Source organism: Puma concolor, chromosome D4, assembly GCF_028749965.1.
Source record: "Puma concolor isolate L17-30 chromosome D4, mPumCon1.1.hap2, whole genome shotgun sequence".
NCBI lineage: Eukaryota > Metazoa > Chordata > Mammalia > Carnivora > Felidae > Puma > Puma concolor.
Window position 1 is genome coordinate 10,909,787 of NC_141679.1, and position 23,391 is coordinate 10,933,177.

Here is a 23,391-nt window from a genome sequence, read left to right on the forward strand (position 1 = left end):
CGAAACTGCATACGATTTGGTGGTTTCTAATTTTGGGTAATCACAAATGACAGTGCTATAAATATTGTCATATAGATTTTTATGTGAACATACGTTTTCATTTCACTTGGGTGAATACCTAGGAGTAGGAATTCAGGTGGTGTGAGTATATATCTAACTGGGATTTTTGGATAGCTAAGGGAAGAAAACTCAGTGATAGAAACAACATTCAGAAGGTACATGTAACAGCTTCTGGTATACAATGACCAGAGCAAAATTTCAGGAATGTATATTTTCTTCTGGTCAATCGTATCCAGCATTGGCAAAGACATGGGGGGACAGGACAGTTTCATGCCCAGGTGGTAATGGAGTGAATCAGTATAGTTTTCCCGGAGGAAAATTTGGCAGTCCTTATGAGCATGTGTCCTGTGCACTGGCTCCATTTCTACCCTCAGAAATACACACACGAAGAGGGGCAAATGTGCAGATGTCTATTGTGGTCTTATTATAAATAATATGTCAACATACATAATATGTGAAAAATGATATGAGAGTTAATTATACATGAAAAATGGAGACAATTGCAATGTGCATCAAAAGAGGAAGATTCAATAACTTAGGATACATTTCTTCTCCTCTGGGATATGAGGCAGTGAGGGATATATACATATATATATACATATCTACATATACGCATCTACATACACAATATTTATGTAAAACATAAATATCCATATATATATATTTGCGAGGGTATGAAAAGAAGCTCTGGAAATCTACACAGCAACATCCGTGTCGTTAAGAGTGGGCTGAAGAGAAAGGCAGGGGGTGAGTGAGGACTGAGGCAGGAGACTGCTTTTTACTTAACACGCTTTACATTACTTGATTTCTGTCCAAATGAGCATGCATCATCTGACACTACTTGATTTCTGTCCAAATGAGCATGCATCATCTGACACGTCAAATAACAAGTTTAAAGGAGAGCTAATTAATCACTAAGTAACAACTGGCCAGCAACCCCTGTTGTGGTGTCTGCCAGCTTCCCAGAACACAGCTCGAGAAGACGAGGACAAAATGGAAACTCGCCAGAATGAACAGACACCTGAATCTGGACAGACTGTCTGTGAATGAGACGAGCTGGCAGAATGATGTCCCACGCTCTGTCTCCCCAGAGGGGAACTCCGAGGAAGGCACTTGGTGCTTTCCCTCCTGCCAGTCCCTGTGCAGTCAATGTCTACACTCGCCAGAAATCTGAATGCAACTTCTTCCCTGTAGTGGCTTAGGTATGGAGCCACTCCCAGGTTGCACCCATCTGCACCACCACCAGAACCCCCACCTCCCCTTGCCTCTCTCTTTCTACCGCCATTCAGCAACGATTAAGAAGCAACTCAGAGAGAACAACTGAGCTAAAGACGGACGCAGGGTTGGGAGATGAAGGGCCTCTGGCAGCCGTGTACTGATTTCTCCCCACATAGAAAATATTAAAGGTGCACACGGGGGCAGAATGACCTCTGGGAGGAGTGTGTTCTACGAACTGGAGCTTTTGTTTCCAGAGTATCAGATTCAGAGTACCAAAGAATCAAACGGTGGGGTAGAAAAGGTGCTTCCTCACTAAAACACTACTCAAAGCTTCCCGAAACTGACAGTGAGTTTCAGAGTTGCACGCTTCTACCTAATTTCTGGGAAAGGATCTGGACCTTCACACAAGTGTGCAGAAAACAGGACCAATGGGGGGGCGCCTGGGTGGCGCAGTCGGTTAAGCGTCCGACTTCAGCCAGGTCACGATCTCGCGGTCCGTGAGTTCGAGCCCCGCGTCGGGCTCTGGGCTGATGGCTCAGAGCCTGGAGCCTGTTTCCGATTCTGTGTCTCCCTCTCTCTCTGCCCCTCCCCCGTTCATGCTCTGTCTCTCTCTGTCCCAAAAATAAATAAACGTTGAAAAAAAAAAATTAAAAAAAAAAAAAAAAGAAAACAGGACCAATGGCAATCCCCATCCCTAGTATGTTGCCACACGTGAAGTTAAAGCTGATATTGCCTAGTTTGGTGGGGGCTGGGAGGGGAGAAAAAAACGTGCATAAAATAAAAATATGGATAATCACTGTTCCCACAGAAGAGATGAAAACAAATGGAGGGAGACACATAAGGGAAAAGAACAACAATCAAGTGGCCAATGGTCTGGATTAACATTTAATCCAAAATTCCTAACAAATAACATCAGGTTTGTGAATTACATTTTGATCATGACAGCAAAAATAGAAATCACAGGAGAAAAAAAAGATTTGATTGCATAAATAATTCTGAATGTTATAAAATTATAAGCAATTTTGAAAGACAAAGAACACACTGGGTAAGGAATTTGTACTATATGACAAAGGGTTAACATCCCTAACAAATAAAGGTAATCCTAGAGATGAGCCCAGACAAATACATTAATAAAGGTGCACAAATTTTACAAATAAGCAAGACACGAAGGAAAAATAACAAATGTCCAACAAATGTATAGAAAACGTATGCCCAATTTCATAATTTAAAAAATGCAAACAAAGTACTGTCTCTTTACAAGTAAGTTGGAAATTTATTAAAAGATAACATCCAAAATTCTTAGGATTCATGCATAGCTGTTAATAATCTTTCTGATGTATTATTTCCAAATCCTTAAATTTGTACTTAACGTAGACATAGAAATTCCTCTTATGGGGATTTATTCTGAAGGGGAAAAAAAATCATAGCTTTGTAGAGGGATGTTACTATACTGGGGTATAACACTGAAAAATAGGGAATCGTGTACACATCAAAATTGGTTAAATGAATTCCGACATAAATATATCATGCACCCATTAAAAATTGGGTTGAGGAAGAATGTTTAATAGCAAAGAGAGGTAGTCACCATTTACTATAAACACTGAAAAAGCATCATGCTACAAAATAGTATTACAATGCAATTTAGTTTTTATATAAATATATACATAAGGAAATACGATTCAAAGGTTATGCATCAAATGTTAATGGCAGTTTTGTGTCTATAGTGAAACTGAGTGATTTTTTTCTCTTTTGGTTTCCCTATAATCTCTAAAATTTCTAAAATGAGTATTCTGAAAGAGTCCTTGTTTTAAGTTTGTGCAAGATAGAGAAAAAAAGAAAGAATACCCCAATGGGAGTTGCCATGAGGAATGAAACAGTACAGTGTCCCAAGGAGAAAATAAAATCCAAATGTAGTAAAACGGACCTTTCTATTTATTGTTCCTTCTCAGACGTTTTTAGAACCTTAATATCCAGAAAGTATATCTAATTATAACATTTAAAAGCTTGAGAACAACTTGTTCTGAATTTTTTTATTTATTACCAACAAAGCATAATCTTACTTGACTGCCTGACAAACTTCGTTTTCCATTCACGTTGGAAATTAGAACACATGATGGATTAGCATCTCACTTTCTCTTAATTACTTTTTATAAGCGATGCTTTCTCTTGCTCAGCTATTGAAAATAGCATGCTTACTGACACTGCTCCAAAAAAACAGCAGCACAAATTCAATGGCACACTTCCAAGAGCCGGATAAAACCCAACCCCCAACGTCTTTCTTCGTTTATCCCATAGAGCAGTAATTCTTACTAGTGTGTAAGAGAGTCAGTGAGGATAGCAGAATTTCAAACTATAAGTCTTGGTAAAGGCTCTCTGATTTGTTTTTTCCTTTTTCTTTTCTTTTCTTTCTTTCTTTTTTTTTTTTTTTTTTTTTTTTAGCGTTTATTTATTTCAGAGAGAGACACAGTACAAGTGGCCGAGGGGCAGAGAGAGGGAGACAGAATCTGAAACAGGCTCCAGGCTCTGAGCTGTCAGCACAGAGCCCGATGCAGAGCTCAAACTCACCAACTGTGAGATCATGACCTGAGCTGAAGTCGGATGCTTAATGGACGGAGCCACCCAGGCACCACATCTGATGTTTTTCTCTAATGGGATGTGCCCTCAATCTTCAGACACTGCCCGCCCTGCTCCCCAACACATACCCACATACAGGTTGAGGATTTTGGGGTCTGTACATGTTTCTCATGGAAGCATACTGTCTAGGCCAGTGACATACGGGCAAAAAGCCCAAACATTATTGTAGCACATTTGATTAACCCAGGAGAAAAGGACCCTTTTGACTGGAAACCTAGCAAGTAATCTATTTCGTGGTCACAAATTTAAATGTTACCTTTCAATGTGAGGCCAAGTTTCAATTCATTTCTTTTTCTCCCCCTAAGAATTCATCAGAATGGAAACAAAACAAAGAGGCCCTGTTCTTTCTATTTTAAATGTAAACTCTCCTTCAATAGGTGAATGGCCACACAAACTTGGTAAATCCACACAGTGGAACGTTATTCAGCAAAAACAGCGACGGGCTCTCAAATCACAAAAAAGACGTGAAGGAAGAAGGCAAAACTATGGAGTCAGTAGAAGGGTAAGTGGTTGCCAGGGAGAGATGAACGAGGCTTCGTAGGAAAATTTTAGGGCAGTGAAACTACCCTGTGTGATACCGCAATGGCAGATACATGGCGTTACACATCTGTCAAAGCTTGTAGGATGCACAACACAGAAGATAAGCCCTAATGTAACCTATGGACTTTAGTTAATAATAATGTATCACTGGGGCACCTGGGTGGCTCAGTGGATTAAGCGTCTGACTCTTGACTTCAGCTCAGGTCATGATCTCACGGTTCGTGGGTTTGAGCCCTGCGTCAGGCTCTGTCCTGACAATGCAGAGCCTGCTTGGGATTCTCTGTCTCCCTCTCTCTCTGCCCCTCACCTGCTCGTGCTCTCGCACTCTCTCTCTCTCTCAAAACAAATTTAAAAAAAAAATAATGAATCACTATGGGCTCATCAGTTATAACAAACGTTATCACTTAAGTAAGGTCCACCCAAGAAAGACTGAATCAGCCAGACGAGGTTGCATACAGAAAAAAGACATTTGTCCTGGCTTTTACTCCACAGGTGGGATTTGACAGATAGGGGAAAGGTGGGAGGACACATCCAGGGGGAAACAGCAAGGGCCGAGGTGTGGAGGTAGGACTGAGTTCCCTGGAGGGATTGAGGAAGAGGGTGCCAGGCCCTGAAGAAAGGAAGTGCATCTGACAAGTAAAGGAAATAAGTTCCAATACATACACTGGGCCAGATTATTAAAGCTCCTGAAAGGCAAGCAGGCGGAATTGCTATTTTATGCAGTAGATAGTACGGAGCCTTAGCAGGTGTTTGAACAGGGGACAAGATACAGTCCATCTGCATTCATAATTCACGAATTTTGAATTTGCAAATTCGCTTCCTTGCCCAAATGTATTTGTAACGGGCATTTGGGCACACGTGCAACAAACAAACAAAAAACCAAACAAACCAACCCCCCAAAACCCCAAGATGTTACTGATAAGGGGAACTGCTAGGGTGTGGCATATGAGAACACCCAGTATTTTCTATTCGGTTTTCCCGTAAACCCAAAGCTGCATTGGCAAAATTCAATTAAAATGCAGTTAAAAAAATTTTTTTTAATGTTTATTTACTTTTGAGAGAGAGAGAGAGAGAGAGAGAGAGAGAGAGAGAGAGCAGGAGAGGGTCACAGAGAGAGAGAGAGTGAGGGAGACACAGAATGTGAAGCAGGCTCCAGGCTCTGAGCTATCAGCACAGAGCCCAATGCGGGGCTCGAACTCAGGAACAGTGAGATCAGACCTGAGCCGAAGTTGGGCACTTAACCGACTGAGCCACCCAGGCACCCCGATTAAAATGCAGTGTTACAAGCTCACGATATGGAGCAAACATATATGTCAAGAGAAAAGAAAAACGAACTTACTTTTGGTTCACGATTAGCCACTCCCGAATATAGGTCTGAACACAGTCCCTGACGTGAGGGTCCAGTTCAACCCTAATGAGGTGGGGAATGAAACAAAATCATGTTATTACTGGAGAGATACAACAAAACAGTCCCTTATCATAACCAAGGAGAGCAGCACGATGTCAAATCTGTATCAAGGGAGAGTGCCGGGGGCATCCCTACCCATTCATCAAGTGTCTGAAATATTCCCCAGGCAACAGCATTTTCACTTTGATGAGACAAACATGTTGGCATTTGATGCTTTGTGGGCTGTCCTTATTATAGGGAATCGTGTTAAACTGTACCTATCCCTTAAAGGCATTCCAACACCAGGGAGGCAGAACCAGCTATAATCACATACGAAACAAGAGAAAGAAGCATAAATACCAATTTCTCACGGGGGTAATTTGGGCCTATGTTTTGCTCGTGTGTAACCTTGTTAGAACACGCATGTTTCCCCTCGGGAAAGCCACGAACAGTTGTCTTATCCTTTGCGGAGCTGACATGACTTTGGTCGGTGACTATTAATTCTTTTCATACGTGTGCAACAGTGCGTCATGGGAAAGACCCTCCCAGCGTTTCAGAGGCTTTTTTGCTGTTTTTCCTAAATGTTTTGGTACTTGAGATAAATGGGTCTAAGGACTACATACTAAATGCTGACTGCCCAAATCTTAGCCCCGTCCCTTATTAGCTACCTCGGGTCAGTCCCCCCACCTTTGTGGGCCTTAGTGTCCTCATCTTAGAGCACTGTTAATAGAGGAACGTCTCCTTTAGAGGCAGGGGATGAAATTAGGTCAGTATGGGAGTGCTTAGGAAGGTATCAGGCACATGATAAGACTCATACGGTTGACACTTCTGACCTACTTATTCTATGCTAGGTACTGATGTAACCAATTTATACGTATTAATTCAGTTAATCCTCAATCAGCCCCGCAGGGCGTAGGCATGCAATATTATTCTCATTTCGCAGAAGGAGGGGATGATAAGGATCTTGCTCAAAGTCCCGAAGCAAGCAGAAGGGCAGGGACTTAACCCCAAGCCGTTCACCTGTGGGGTGCAGGCTTCCAACCACCACACTATCAGAGTTCAACCTCAAGTTCTGGGTGCACATGGGGTCAGCTAGTCTTTACTCTGGTGATGACGACGATGCCTTCCTGGGTTTTGATCACCACGGCAGGCTTTTTGGCCGTGATTAGAAGAGCAGAAGTTGTTTTAATGTCATCAGACAGACAGTGTGAGCTAACAATTCTGGTCACAAGGCAGTATTCTACCGCATCACTGAGGCTAAGTTAAAAAAAAAAAAAAAAAAAAAAAAAAAAAAAACCCTGCCTCTTGCATCACAATTTAAATAATAAAAAAGCCTATCTCTAAATCTACTGTAAGTGCCTTAATCGGGATTTTCCAAGATTCTTACCTCATGTGAAAATAATTACGTCAACATAAATTTTAGACAAAGAAATAATACGAAATGATTCTCTGTCGAAGGTAAAAACAACAAAAAAGAGAGAGACCTTACCTATATTAAAGTTACACCTGAATAAATGGGCTGGCAATGGGGGGAAATGCTTCCCAGTGTTTGTTTCCCGGCGAGTATTTCTGAAATGCCTGAGCATGGTGTAAGCTCTCCTTTGTGAATAAGAACTATCTGAACAGGAAAGCAAGGGCTCATGGGAATGTCACCCAACATCCTTCAACTGACAAAAGAAAATCCAAAATAGAAGCAGAAGATCCCACAGCAGTGGGAGCAGGGGCTGTGTTGCATGATCTCCTTTTGGGGGCATTTTTTGGGGAAGATGACAAGGTTGAAAATGTCCAGGAGAGATGTGAACCTTAATTTTGTTTTTGAAGGTAAATGCAACTAAAAGCTCATCCTAAGCCTCTAAGGAGGCATTGCTTTTTATACCATGGAAATAACAAGCGTTTCATGTGGAGAGAATTCTGTTGCTACCAAGGCTAATTTAAATGCCTGCACCTGGAAACACACAGACTAACCCACGACAGAAGCTCAAACTCTAACCGGCTATCCATGCATTCACTCTACAGAGCTTCCCCCACTGTTTCCCCACTTGGCAAAACTTTCTTCCAAGGTAGGAACTTTGCCCTGTTCATCTACTGACGGCTGTGCCCAGCACACAGTGGATGCTCAATAGACGTGGGTGGAATGTATTTGTGACTCGATCCGGTCTCGTAGGTGGAAACGATAATGCTTGGGAATCGTTCCACTGATTATTACTGAAAAACTTGACATTTTTACAAATGGAGAAACCCAGGCTCCCTGAGCTCACGTGAGCCGCCCAAGGTCACTGAGCTGCCACCCAGGCGGTCCCCTTCGCCTCCCCCTTCGCCTCCCCCTGGGCCTTGCATATCGTCCTACCGCTTCCCCTTCACTGGCTTGGTCCCTACATGCCTTTTCGAAGCCTCTGGTCAAACCAGGGTAAAAGCTCTCACAGGCGGGAGCACCACGTTGTCATTCCGCACGTCTCAGCAGATCGGAGTAACTTTAGTTTTCCAAGCAGTCCAGAATTGAGGCATCTCCCCCCGTCCCCCCCGTTACCCATACCGGTCATGACATCACAATCACATCTACGTTTTAGGAAGCCCATTTACCCTTCCTCCGGCAAAGAGGGCTGCAAAGTGCGACATTCCTTTGGCGTGAACGCCACATCCAAGTCGTCCTCGGTGAAGTCTCCCAGCTCCTGGGCCAGCTTCACATCCAGGCTGTTCAGATGTGTCATCAGAAGCCCTTCAAAGTCCACCGGCTCCACCGGGTCATAAAACTGAGGCTGGGGAGAGAAAGAGAGAGAGAGAGAGAGAGAAAGGGGGTTCCCACAAGGCTTCCAGGCAAAGCGCCCAGGCGACGGTCCTGCCTGCCCTCTCCACCCAACAACTGCTCGGCTCTTCGTGCACAACTCTGAGGAGCTGCCCAGCACAGCAGCAGTGATATGGAAAAAGGGAAGGAGACGCAGCACAGGAAAGTCAAGTCAGAACACGGCGAGGCACCCAAATCACACCCCAAGGCAGAATTTTTTCTCTGCTTAATTGCATCTTGATGAGGAATCCTGAGGAGATCCAAAATGAGATCACGAGGCTTTGCTGAATTTTATAATTTCTCCTGCGAAAGGCTCTCTGAGGCCATGTTTACCCAAATACAGTGAAGCGGCGAATGGGGGCAGTTTTCCAGAAATTCAGGCAAAGTCAACACTCGTTCTGTTTGAGTACTTAGGCACAGTGTTTCCTCTGGCCTGCTTCATCCTATATGTTGGTTCTTGAAAGCGCTTCATACATAATCACAGCCCTCGGTGAACCAGACTTGGGGGCAGAAACTCTCCAAGGCAGCGATTTCCAGATGCTTCTGGACTGACTCGTGCCGGTCAGGAAGACATTGTCACTGGACTGCAGTTAAATAAGTAAACTAAGGGCAATTGGCTGCGGTTTCCCAGGCCTAAATGTACTCCCTTTTAAAGGACTCTCTTGTTTTGCTCAACTATATCCTTGCACAGCGGGGGAGGGAGGGGACAAAAGAAATGACAGAAGTAGTTGGCAATTCCAAACAGAATTTTCTATAGTTGATAAAATAAAAACTTGGCAATGAGGCAAATATTTTTTTCTTGTCTGTAAAGTTCCAAAACAGGAACCATTGCCTTGAGGAAGTAAAAGAATCAGATTGAGTGGCATTCTGGAATAATTACAATAGCAGCACCCATTGGTATTCAAATTGATGGCAGGCTGTCTGGAATCATCAGCCCAAGGAGCTACTGCTCCTGCTCTCAACTTCTGTCCCCCCCGACCCAACCATCCCCAACCATCCACCCCATGGACCAATAAAACAAACACTCCGGATTCTTGACTCCGACTGCCGGGATGTGAAAACAAGACCAGATCCAAGGAAATGCTAACAAAACGGTTTTTCACTCCCGCCCCCCTCTCCCCCCACCAAACCATACAGTGGACCAGACATGAGGGCTCTAAGTTGGAGGGGAGGGACAAAAGGCTCCTGAAGGGGCAAAAGCACATAAAATTCGAGGTCAATGCTGCTTGCCGGGTCTCCTCCCACCCTTGCTGTCCCTGCTGGTGGGGGAGACGGGAGTGACCGAGTGACGCGTTGGGGACGGAGGACAAAGCTAAGAACCGAGCGCACATATGCCCTCCTTCTTCTCTGACGGCGGCTGACTTAACTTGCTGTAGGGACAAAGGGGGGCTGACGAGAAGGCAGAGGATCCACACGCTTCGGTAGGAGAGAGCAAAGGCACCCCCAGTTCTACATGGCTCCCACATGATGTGACAGAGGGCTGGGAAGTTTCTTGGTTCTGACCAGGGACCCGGAGGTCAGCTAAGGGGATGAGCACAGTCCTTACAGGGTGCCTCTCAAAATGAAGAGACAGGGGCCAGCGGGGGCTCAGGAAGCTGGCGATCAGCCTGTGCAGGAGCCAGGTGGAGACAGGGTTTGCAAAAAGGACACCACTCACCTCTGCCAGGGGAAACGACAGGCATCATCTATGCAGATTTGCATAAGACCAGCCCCAGAGGAGGAGGTGGATTTTCCCACCCTTACTACACCCAGGACAGAGAGCTCAGAGTCAGGGACTGAAATGAAGAAAATCCTTTTCTTCGCAGACTTATTGTTGGACAGCGGATACCCATTGAGCTAATCATTACTAAGCACTTACTATGTGCCAAGAAATTGGCCAGGTCATTATACACACTATGTCACTTAATCCTCAGTAAAGTCTAAATGGGATATATTCGTATTAAACCCATTTTACAGAGGAGGACACCGGAGGCTAGAGATTTAACGATTTGCCCGTGGTTACACAGCTGGGAAGTAGGCCCTCGGGAAGTCAAACCTTGGCAGGCTCATGTTCTTACCCACAATCGTTGGGTTTTCTCTCGCAAGCATTTGAGGCAATCTGCACTTCCAGAAATAATGAAAACACAAGGCAATAGTGTGTTTAGAAGAGTGTAAAAAACTACACTCACCGCTACACCCCAAGTTCCACTCTGTGTTTCTCACGAGACCAGCTGCTCCATGTAATAACATAAAGTAATTAATTAAAATAATCCTAAAGGTAGATTTATTATGGAGAATATCAACGCCTCAAGCCGAGGAAGCACTTTAAACGTATACCTTAAAAATTTCACTGGAGGGGCGCCTGGGTGGCGCAGTCGGTTAAGCGTCCGACTTCAGCCAGGTCACGATCTCGCGGTCCGTGAGTTCGAGCCCCGCGTCGGGCTCTGGGCTGATGGCTCAGAGCCTGGAGCCTGTTTCCGATTCTGTGTCTCCCTCTCTCTCTGCCCCTCCCCCGTTCATGCTCTGTCTCTCTCTGTCCCAAAAATAAATAAATGTTGAAAAAAAAAATTAAAAAAAAAAATTTCACTGGAGCGCAACTGGAAGCATTGTCACACTAGCATTAATAACTAAGTAGAAGCTTCCAGGGAGAAATGGCATTTGTGTGAGATCGCCAGAGAGAATACAAATTCAGGTCCAGACCAAGTGTTCTGCTCGTCACGACCCTGAAATCCAAATGATGCAAAAGCTGGCTGATAGCACCTACTGCCTACAAACCAGGGTGGCCAAGACCCTGGATGAAAAGGATGGCTGGCTCCCTCCTTCAGCCATGATTTGCTAAGTGTCTGCTGAACGCGAGTCACTGAGCTGGGTGGTAGGGGTAGGTAGGGAAGAGGACAGGTAGCTAATCTCAAGCATCTTTGCACGGATCTCTAGTCCACCGTGAGATGGTGAAGCCTGCCACATTGTCACAGATAAAGAACGCTACCTTTGAAGAGGGGAGCCACGGTAAAGAACGCATACCATCGCTGGGCACTAGCTGGGTGGCGATATGCCAAGTGTGATCGATATACGCGATTAATCATAAAGTCAAACTCTCGAGGTCCGAATACATTCCAGGACAAACAGATCGTAAACGTCAACTGTGTGATACTGAGTATGATTCGAGCACTACAGACAAGCTGGTATTTGATAACCAACCTTCTCTATTCTTTCTACACTGAAACTAACAAGGGAGGAGGCTGTTCATTCCTAACGTGATGTAAACTAGTCTCAGTATTCGCAAGTGGGTAGAGACCCCAACTACTGCTGGGGGCCTCCAAGGAGGCCTCCATGGAAGTTGTTCCCCTTGCAAATTATAATAATAATATACTAACCAGGAACCAAAAGAGATTTATTTTCCAAACTCTCTGAAGTCTTAATCCCAAGAGTAGGTTTTATTATAAGGCGATCACCACATACACACAAACACAACTCAGTTGACCTTAAGTCACTCACAAGGGAGGCTTCCCGTGGGCGTCCTGACTTAATTGGGTGGATGCCGACTTCATCGGCAGACAGCCTTCTCCCAGTTCAGGGACTCCAGGCTTCAGCTCCTGTCCAGGGAGTCCCAGCTTGCTTGCGATCTTGTCTTCCTGATTGCAGGTGTGGACTTGCTTAGCGAGCCACCACCAGTGGGTAAGCCAATTCTCTGCAACCAATTCCTTAATATCCATACATAAACATCTCTGTTCCTGGTTCCGCTGCTCTGACTAAACCTGGATGGGTAACATCTACTTCCATTCATTCAGCAAGTACTCACTGGGGTCTACAGTGGTCCAGTACTAGGGTGAGGGGACAAAGTCACCGCCCTGAAGCAAGGTGCCACATCTCTGCAGTGAAGACTTGTGCAGCGTTTCTTTTTAGCTACTCTTCCCAGAGGCCTCATCAGCGGAAGACTAGATACACACAAAAAGATTATAAATACCCTGAAAGTTTTAATTATTCACAGCCAGGTATTAATTTTTTAATGAAGGGAGTTGGAGCTTTTCCTTGTCCCACAAAGCACATCAAAGCCTGGTTCTCCTGACACGAACCGGATTCAATTCGTTGTGAAACTAAAAATTCCTATAGCACCAAAACTGTATCTGTTTAAAATTCATCTGTGTAGCTCCTAGCACAGTGTCGTATGCAGACAGCACACTGACAGCAGATTGAAATAACAGATCTGGACAATATTTCACAATTCAGGGTATTTGAAAAACAGAGAGGTCGAAAGACTTGCCCCAAATCACGCAGGTAGTCACAAGGGTCCTGGGTCCTTTGTTACAGTACTGAGGGGACTTTACACTGCTCTGTGTGAGGCTGGGGGTGGGGGGAGAGGCATGGCATCTCCAGGTAAACACACTTCCTCCTGTGTGTTTACCCCTATGGAGGCTGGTCCTCACATATACCTGGTTGTTCAAGAAAGACGTCTTGTCAAAGTCACCCAAGACCTCCATGTTGCCAAATTCAACGGTCATGGCCCAGTCCTGGTTTATCTACTACATGGGATACAGTTAACCACTCCCTCCTTTTGGCAACACTTTATTCAGATGCAGGGTGACCAAATGGCCAAGGGTGCCTCAGTCTCTGAAATTCCGTGTACCAGGAAACCCCTCAATCCTGGACAAATTGGGATGGTTGGTTACCCTACCTTTAGGACATCACTTTTTCTAGGTTCCTTTCCTACAACGTATAGTGTTCCAGGGTTCAGTCCTAAAACATCTTTTTTTTTTTTTTTTAAATTTTTTTTTTTCAACGTTTATTTATTTTTGGGACAGAGAGAGACAGAGCATGAACGGGGGAGGGGCAGAGAGAGAGGGAGACACAGAATCGGAAACAGGCTCCAGGCTCTGAGCCATCAGCCCAGAGCCCGACGCGGGGCTCGAACTCACGGACCGCGAGATCGTGACCTGGCTGAAGCCGGACGCTTAACCGACTGCGCCACCCAGGCGCCCCCTAAAACATCTTTTTTTTTTCCTCAATCTACATTCACTCTCAGATGAGCTCATCCACTCCCTCCCTCTCTCTGTCTCTGTCTCTGTCTCTTTCTCTCTCTTTGCTCCTTTTTTCCACTCATGTGTTCTCTCTCTAAAATAAAAAATAAAAATAAAAAACCTTTTTAAATTTTAAAGAACCATATTTATCAAGTGACTAACATTTAGGTTACCTTTGGTAGTGAAAGAAAAACGTTGCTTTATTGCGAATTAGCTTAAACACATTACAAAAATGAATGCTTTCTAAGGTAAGAGATTTTTTTTTTTTTTTTTTTTTTTTACCTAAATGTTATACACAAACATGTCCTGTAACCATGGTGTTTAGGATGTGGCTTTTTACATCCTTTTCTTCAGCAAAAACCCTTACATTCCAGCTGATTTGTTCCATTTCACTTCAAACCTTTTCTATTCTCATTTTTAAAAACAGAATTTTTCCCTCTATGAAAATGTAGGTTAAGGTTATTAAGCATGTACAGTGTCTCAAATCCTCCTTTCTACCTTAGGACAGAGATCCCAACCCTTTCTTTTTTTGTAGTTCACTCTTTTTTTTTTTTTTAATTTTTAACATTTATTCATTTTTGAGAGACAGGGAGAGGCAGAGTGTGAATGGGGTAGGGGCAGAGAGAGAGGGAGACACATCATCACAGCGAACATTTACATTTAGAGTTAAAAACCAAAAATCCAGGGGCGCCTGGGAGGCTCAGTCAGTTGAGAGATTTCAGCTCAGGTCACGATCTCACGGTTCATGAGTTCGAGCCACGCATCAGGCTCTGTGCTGACAGCTCAGAGCCTGGAGCCTGCTTCAGATTCTGTGTCTGCTTCTCTCTCTGCCCCTCCCCTGCTCATGCTCTGTCTCTCTGTCTCTCAAAAATAAGTAAACATTGAAAAAATTAAAACAACCCCCCCAAAACAAAAATCCAATAAAACCACACACATACACACCAAACACACCCTTTCTCTCCTTTGATCAGATTTATGACAGAAACCACCTTATTTACCTAAGGATACATCCATTGGGCTAGCAAGTGGTCCTTACCTATCACACTTCCTGAAATTCAGAGCAAGCAAGACAATAGAAGAAACTACCGTTCTTAATGTTTTTTTCCTCCCGTCTGGAATCCTTCTACCTTGGTAGGTTCTTTAAACAATCCTCCACCTGGATCACATGTTAAAATCCCAGGGCACTTTAAAACACCAATACCTGGGCTCCGACCCTTAGCGATTCTGATTTAATTGTTCTCGAGTGGGTCTGGTCACAGGTGTTTCTAAAGGTCCTGGGTTCTAATCCTAGAGATTCTGAAGTGCAGCCGGGGCTCAGAACCTTCCGTTAAGCCTTCTTGGCCTCCCGCAGCAAGCTTTTCCCTTCTCAGAAACACCTACCTCGCTTAAAGACAGGATAGATCCTCTGTATCAACTGTCCTCCCCAAAAGACCACAAGGCCCCTCAGAGCCGAAACCACCTCTGGCCACCTTGTCATCTCTCATATTGTCTCCGACACACAGACAACAGTGCCAAACGCAGGGACGACACCCACGTGCCCCTAGTTACCCAGCACCTCTTACACCATATTCGGTTAACCCTAAGGGGGGGGAGGCGGGGCACACTATCACGGCAGTAATGCTTTGCCCCAAATCCATCTAGTACGTTTTCTTTTTTTTTTTTTTTCAACATTTATTTATTTTTGGGACAGAGAGAGACAGAGCATGAACGGGGGAGGGGCAGAGAGAGAGGGAGACACAGAATCGGAAACAAGCTCCAGGCTCTGAGCCATCAGCCCAGAGCCCGACGCGGGGCTCGAACTCACGGACCGCGAGATCGTGACCTGGCTGAAGTCGGGCGCTTAACCGACTGCGCCACCCAGGCGCCCCTTAGTACGTTTTCATATAAAAAAAAATCCATGATTATTTTTAATTTTTTTAACTTTTTTTTTTTTTATTATTTGTTTTTGAGACAGAGAGAGACAGAGCATGAACGGGGGAGGGGCAGAGAGAGAGGGAGACACAGAATCAGAAGCAGGCTCCAGGCTCCGAGCCATCAGCCCAGAGCCCGACACAGGGCTCGAACCCATGGACCATGAGATCGTGACCTGAGGTTAAGTTGGACGCTTAACTGACTGAGCCACCCAGGTGCCCCTATTTTTAATGATTTACGTATAAAAGAAGAGTAGTATTTTATGATACAACGCATTTTTTTTTTTTTTTTGCAACTCCGAGCACCCTATTTGTACACACACACACTCATGAAAGGCAGGCATGTTAACTCCAAGCAGAATGGGCTCCACTTAGGCTGGTGGCCAAGTTCTTAATCTCTCGCAAAACAACAAACTTAGAGTTGATTGGATTTAAATAACTCGGGGCCGTGAAATACTGCTCAAAGTTGAACAACCCCTTGTATCAGCCTGTGGAGTTTTCGAAATGGGTAGTTATGTAAGTAAAGGCAAGAGAAACAAAAGGTCAAAATGCACTTGGTCTTAATTTTTGGTTGTCTGAAATAACACAATCAACAGTCCTATAGCCTTGCGTGTAAGACGAGTTTTTTTAAAGCTACTCCCGGGTGAGAGTTGTTTGATGATAAATTACTTCCCTGCCTTGCCAGGAATGAATCTTGATGAAATGTCCCATTACCTTTCTATGAAATAGTTTTTTTTTTTTTTTTTTTTTTTTAAGGTAAAGGGAAATCACCATTAAGTTGACGATTTACGTTGGAGGAACCTTCATTCGGGAAGATGACTCAGGGGAAAGAACAGCCACTTCATTGTGACATTCTAGCGTGGCAGCAGAGAAACACTAGGGTGGTTTCCTAATCAGGCTGTGGATTTTTTTTTTAAGTGGGGTGGGAATTGGGGGCACCTGGGTGGCACAGTCGGTTAAGCAGCTGACTCTTGGTTTTGGCTCAGGTCATGATCTCACGGTTCATGAGTTTGAACCCCGCATCAGGCTCTGTGCTGCCAGCGTGGAGCCTGCCTGGGATTCTCTTTCTCTCTGCCTCTCTCCTGCTCTCACTAACTCTCTCTCACTCAAAATAAAAAAAGGGGGAATCAACATCAGGCCTCTTGGCTCCATTGTGCCCGCTGCTTCCCCTGTAGGTGACAAGAAGGAACAGGGACGGCATGATGTCCTGAAAACGGAGTAGAGATCTGGCAAGAGATCATCAGAAGCTATCCTGGAATGCTAAGAGAAATATATTTAAGGGCTATTCATTCACAAATAGAACCAGGAATAAATTATGACCAGTAGGAACACCTGATTCTCGTGTAGTTAACATTTTTGCTTACTTTTGCCATGTCTTTGATACCCCGTTAGAAAATGGATAGTTAAGCCACGTGGTAACTTGATCACCGAGCTAATGAAGAGATTCATCAAAATTCACTTTTGACAAAACTTACTGATGAGGACGCATAACTACCAAAAGAGCACCCTGCACTCAGTAAGCAATTTCTTTTCCCTTTGTGTCTTTAAATAAAAAAAAAAAAAAAAAAAGAAAGAAATTTAAGGCTGCAGCATAAAAGTCAAAGCTGGCATGTAGAGAAGGGGTTAAAGCTTGCTAGCTAAACTTCCTTAAAGCCTCTTAATTTTGAGGTCCACGCTGTTTCTCAAGACATCAACTGCAGAAAGCTGCAGTCGTAATTTATAAACAAGCAAGCCACCAAACCCCACCTCCCCACCTCGTTTAAAATATAAGTATCTTGTCCCTTTTTTTTTCAAGTGCAAATAAAGGTATCCTTATTAAAACACAGAGACAGGACCCGTGGACAGAAAGAGCTGCCTATCTGGTTACTTTTAAACTGAATTTTGCACAGTTTAGAATACAATTTGAGTCAGAAATTTAAAAGAAAATTTTTTTTCACTGAAATATATATTAGCACCAGATTAAACAACAACAAAAAAAACATATCTAGTATTTCTTGGTCTAAAGGTTATCTAGTATACCCAAAAGCATGGATATTATGCACTTAACGTGTTTTTACTGTAATCTGCAATTTGGAAACAGGAAAAGTACAAACAAAACGGGCAGTCGAGCAAGCCACGGAAGTCGTAGATTTTAGTGAAGAAATGTCATCACAAGTTACCTCTTGCAGTAAAGGGGGCTATACATTTTTTACTATTACTGTTTCATCAGTGACACAACACACACATTATCCGACTGACAGAAGCACACATCACTCCCGTAAACATACCTTTGAAAGATACACGGTTAAACAGCGTGTGAATTGTTACAGGAGGCAAGATGGCGGCCACAGGAAACCAAGTGGAAGGTTACAAAACTTCGAAGAGCAGAAGTGGTTTTGAAGTAATAAGTGAGAAACAAAACCAAAAAAAAAAAAAAAAAGAAAAGAAATAATAACCTAACCTACTCAAGATAACCGCTAGAACAAGCAAGAAAAGTGCCTCTCTGCTGTGTGTGAGAGGAAGTGAGCACAGTGAGGGCTCATAGCCTCTCACCAAGGAAGTGAGGACTCACTTCTGGTTTTACAAACCATCTCAGTGAAGTCAGGTTCATCCCCCTTGACACATGTCAGGCATTCTCTGCGTCAAATAATGTAACGCAGAAGACACACACACTCAGCGTTTGGTGTTGATATAAAAATATAGGCAACCTTCGACTTAAAAGGGGAAGTGTTGTTTCACAAATGAAGGTCTGTACCGTGATTTCCAATTACGTGAAGTTCCAGGCAGGGCCCAACTGGGACAGAAACGGATCGGTGGCTGCCTTGGGCTGGGAGCCGGAAGAGGAGAGACGCGCTGCAAGGCGGCATGATGGGAATCTTAGGGCAAAGAGACCGCTCTGTATCTTGACTGAGCAGAGGCTCAACGACTAGAAACCGGCACCCAAAAATTGATCAAACTGGACACCTAAACATGAGTGCGTTTATTATATGCAAATTACACTTCCAAGAAAACAATTTTTTTTAAAAATGAAGGCTCCTAACCTGGCTTTTCAGATTTGGGAACGCGTTTTCCTAATAAAAGCGTGTCACGAGTGGCGGCAAGGTACCCCCCCTCCCCAAAATGTGGATCCTAATGTGGGTGAAATCGAGGAGCCTGTTTGCCCACTAAAGCCTGAAGCTTCAGAACCACAGTCCCTGAGGGTACACTCTGCGCTCTATGCTCGCGATGAAGGAAGGGGAGAAGGAAACTGATGTCAAGAAGCAGGCAGTGAGTTAGGAACTGGCGGTTGGAGGGGGCAAGGGGGCAGTGGACGAGCAAAGGAAAAGCCGGAAGCAACAGCGAGCACACGCTGTGATTTCTTCACTTGACCATTCTCCCCGCAAGGCCATAACTCATACTTACTAGTTGGAGAGAGGGGAAGCCGGAGGTACTTATGCTCTGTCGATGGTACTGGCCCAGGTTTGGGGGGAGAGTAAACTGCTTCCTGATCTCCGCCGAAGAATACCTTGGGTAAAATACAAACGTCTCGATGAAGCGGTCATTTTGAACAAATCGTCACAATTACAGATACGGTCTTTGGTACCAGGCTATAAAACCCAGGCCTTGGCAGGGTGATGGGCAGAACTGATGGACGCGTCCTCAGTGGCCTATGCATGGACGTTGTGGCTTTTGTCTAATGGTATATACCCTTGAAAAGTTCACAAAGGCCAGGCCACCTACAACCGTAGCGGCTGCCTGTTAGGGGAAAGGCGAGAACATGAAGCGGAGGAAGAGTCTGAGGTTCAAGGAAAGGCCCGGGGCACTTGAGTCCTTCTTCCCAGGCCATTCAGGTCCTCATGTCTGCACGAGGACGTCTGGTCTCAGCTGCGGTACTTTAAATCCCATGCTCCCATTCGGATCCAGCTGTTTTCTCTTTTTTTACTGTTTATTTTTAAGAGAGGGAAAGACAGAGCACGAGTGGAGGTGAGGTGGTGAGACAGAGAGGGAGACACAGAATCCGAAGCCGGCTCCAGGCTCTGAGCTGTCAGCACAGAGCCTGACGCGGGGCTCGAACTCACGAACCACCAGATCATGACCCGAGCTGAAGTTGGATGCTTCACCAACTGAGCCACCCAGGCGCCCCCAGCCCTTCTCTTTTGAAACAGTGAGCCCTTTGGTTGGCTGCCTGCTATAATAGAACACTCCAGAGAATTCCAGGCACATTAGATGCCACCTGGAATTGCAAGGACTGACTTTTTCCCTGACTGCTCCTGGTGGAGGGATCCTTTGACTCCCCCCACATCGAAACACTGCCGTGCCCTCAGCCGGCACCGCTGGGAGCTGGAAACCAGGCACACGAAAGCGGTTCCCCATTGTTAACTCACACCTACCGGCATGAGCTCTGTTCACCAGGGAAACCCAAGCTTACAGGCGGGTTGACTTTGAGGCACACAAGTGTTGGTCATTTGTTTGGGGCTCAGAACACATTTTCTCATTTCACATTTCTCAGTCTCCTCTGTGGGTGGATTCTTAGGCTCATTCACAAAAGTGTATTTAAACCACAGGGAGACCACTAGAAGCGAACAGACATTTCCTGAGGATCAGGCGGGATCATACACTGGAAACAGGCTGGGTATGCAACAAAAGGTTAGATACATTTTTTAAATGATAATTTTAAAATATAATATTTTAATATTATAAATGAAGCTTATATTTTCTCCATTATGATGTGTGCTAAGGCACCATTATTAATTACCCTGCAGGATAAGGTTTCTGACACGGTCTGCTTGGCTCCCAGATGTGGCAATGTGGTACATCTACACAGGCAGAAAGCCTGCTCTGGTCCCACGTGCGGCCTCCACCCTCCCCATCTGAGAGCGCCCCGATGTCCTTCCAGGATTCAGGCCCTCTTGCTGGACACTGCCTAGGCGTAACTGCAAAGCCAAGGGGTGGGCACATAAGCCAACTCGGGACAACGATCTCTCCTTCCCAGGATTCTGAACGATGAATGGATACGAGGATGGGGAAAAAATGGCTGGAGCGCCTCTGTGTCAGGGGCAGCCCCTCACATGATGATACAGTGATGGGTGAGACCCCCCCCCCCAGGATGTGAAAGTAGTCCATACTAACTGCATTCCTAATTTTCCTTATTTAATTTTGTAAGTATAGGAAAATACTAGGATGAGAAGTATTCTATTAACCACTGGGGAAATGCAAATCAAAACCACAGGAGCTGCCCCTTCACGATCACTAGGCTGGCTGTGTCACAAAAGATGGGCAACAAAAAGCATCGGTGAGGATACAGAGAAATTGGAACATCACACATTACTGGGGGGAATGGAAAATGGTACGAGTGCTTTGGAAAATAGTCTGGCAGGTTCTTCAGAAGTTTAACATCGTGGGGGCGCTTGCGGGGGCTCAGTTCATTGAGCGCCCAGCTCTTGATTTTGGTTCAGGTCATGATCTCGCAGTTGGTGAGATCGAGCCTTAGGTTGGGGTGACAGTGCAGAGCCTGCTTGGGATTCTCTCTCTCCCTCTCTCTCTGCCCCTCCCCTGCTCGCTCTCTCTCTCTCTCTCTCTCAAAATAAATAAACATGAAATAATTTTTTTAAAAAGTTAAACATGGTGTTCCCACATATACCCCCAGCGATTTCGCTCCTGGGTATATATCTGAGGGAAATGAAAACATACGCTCACACCAAAATTTATGCATGAATGTTCACAGCAGTGTTACTCATAAGTATAAGCATAATTATTCACATATTCATAAGTATTATTCAGAAAAGTGGAAACAACCCGAAATGGCTATCACCTGGGTAAAGGAAATGTGGTCTATCACACAATGGAGTATTATTTAGCAACAAAAAAGAAGTACTCATATATATGACAATATGGATGCACACTGAAAATATCATGCTAAGTGAAATAAACCAAACCCAAAGACCCACATATTTTATTATTCCTTATATCAAATTTCCAGAACAAGGAAATCTCAAGAGACAGAAAGTAGACGAGTGACTGCCTAGGGTCGGGGCGCGCCGGAGGCAAATGGAGAGTGACAGTTAAGGGGAACGGAATTTCTTTTTGGGGTGATGAAAATGTCTTCACCTTGATTGCAGCGATGGATACACAACTCTGTGAATATCTTGAGAATTACTGAATTGTGCATGTTACATAGGTGAGCTGTGTGGTATGGGAATTATTTCCAAATAAAGCTGAAACAGATATGGATATAGATAGAAAGGCGTGTAAGTATTCTAAAGACACAAGAGTGAAGGCAAAGGTGACCAATTTTTTTTAACGTTTATTTATTTTTGGGAGAGCAAGAGACAGAGCACAAGTAGGGGAAGGGAAGAGAGAGCAGGAGACACAGAATCGGAAGCAGGCTCCAGGCTCTGAACTGTCAGCAGAGAGTCCGATGTGGGGCTCGAACCCACAAAACAGCGAGATCATGACGTGAGCCCAAACCAAGATTTGGACGCTTAACCACTGAGGCACCCAGGCACCCCAGGGCTGATTTTCATTGTAAGCTGAACAATCACCAAGTTTTAAAAACCAACAGATTCGACCACTGACCAAGTCAAAAAGCCCACCTTGCATGAACAACACTGTATCTTGCGTTTGGCACCCTGGAAACCCACACCAGCAGGGCAATCACTTATCTGCTTACTTAGGCAGGGGACCGTCCACACAGAGGGACGAGACAACCAAGCAAAGGCCCTTCGCTGTGACCTGGATGCCTTCTGACAGACATGACTGCCTGCCCCTGAGACTTCTATCTCCACATCCTCCCCGCAAGACCTCTCAAATAACACGGTTTCGTTTCATGGTCATTCTCAAGCCAGAGACCAGAGGGGTCTACTTGACATGGGAGTGAGTACCTGAAAAGTTTCAGGAAAAGGAGTGGTATTTTGAGGGAATCCAAGAACGGAAGCAGGGACAGATTCCTGCTTTCATTTTGAAGCAAAATCTGTCATCCTATGCCAACGCCCCAGTATTTTTTTCAGCATGAAATCAGAATGTTCCTGCTCTTCAACCCTTCTTAAACAGGGTCAGCGGGTGCCTCTGTTGCAATCTTCCGCATCAGTTTCCTAATTCGGTGATCTAAGACTGACCTTCTTCTGACAAGTCGCGCCCCACCCAGCCCCTAACATGGGTCCTATTTCTTGTCCTTACAGGATCGATTCTACAGAATGCAATTAAACCTGTCTCTTCAAAACCGTCAACTATGGAGATGAATTGTCTGTCCTTAAAATGAAAAGAGCGAATCATCCCACAGGGAAACGAACGTCCATCATTTAAGGAACTTCAAAATTAAATCTCCCTGGAGAGGCCCTATACACACATTACACCAGCAAAAATAAGCTAGAATGACAAGATCACACGGTGGTCAAACTGTAGTGGAATCGGCATGCCCCACACCCCTCTGGAACCCCACAGGGCTGTATATTAGTCCAGTGTCTCTGGAAAGCAATACCGTAATACACAACAACAACTATAAAACTGTCGTTACCTTTTAATCTAATCATTTCACTTCGGAGCATATAGCCCGTGGAATTCATACAAACAAACATATCATTTGAGCAGGAGTAGAAGATCTCTGTATATGGCAGCAAATAACTGAAAATAACCAAAGCACCCAGCACAAGGGAGAGCACCGAGTACGTAACAGCAAATAGGTGAAAGACGATTTTACCACTTAAAGTAAAAATATGAACTGGATTCAGCCATAGAAAGGTGTATACCAGGGGCATCTGGGTGGCTCAGTCAGTTAAGCATCCAAGTCTTGATTTTGGCTCAGGTCACGGTCTCACAGTTCTTGAGTCAGAGTCCCGCATCAGACTCTATGTGGACGGTGCGGAGCCTGCTTGGGATTCTCTCTCTCTCTCCCTCTCTCTCTCTGCCCCT

General features: G+C 44.7%; 1 protein-coding gene across 7 annotated transcripts in view; it reads right to left on the reverse strand.

Annotated features, from left to right (window-relative positions):
• Positions 1 to 23,391, reverse strand: part of DOCK8 (dedicator of cytokinesis 8) — a 228,720-nt gene that overhangs the window by 158,185 nt on the left and 47,144 nt on the right. For 5 of the 7 annotated variants that reach the window (XM_086684951.1, XM_086684950.1, XM_086684952.1 and 2 more), the window contains exons 2-4: positions 18,907 to 19,009; positions 8,420 to 8,595; positions 5,792 to 5,863 (exon numbers count right to left, since the gene is read on the reverse strand). In XM_086684951.1, the coding sequence (XP_086541077.1) occupies positions 5,792 to 5,863; positions 8,420 to 8,595; positions 18,907 to 19,009 (351 nt within the window). Of the gene's footprint in view, positions 1 to 5,791; positions 5,864 to 8,419; positions 8,596 to 14,995; positions 15,153 to 17,792; positions 18,049 to 18,906; positions 19,010 to 23,391 lie in introns of those variants that run through there. The other 2 variants (XM_086684953.1, XM_086684954.1) reach the window with 2 other exon arrangements.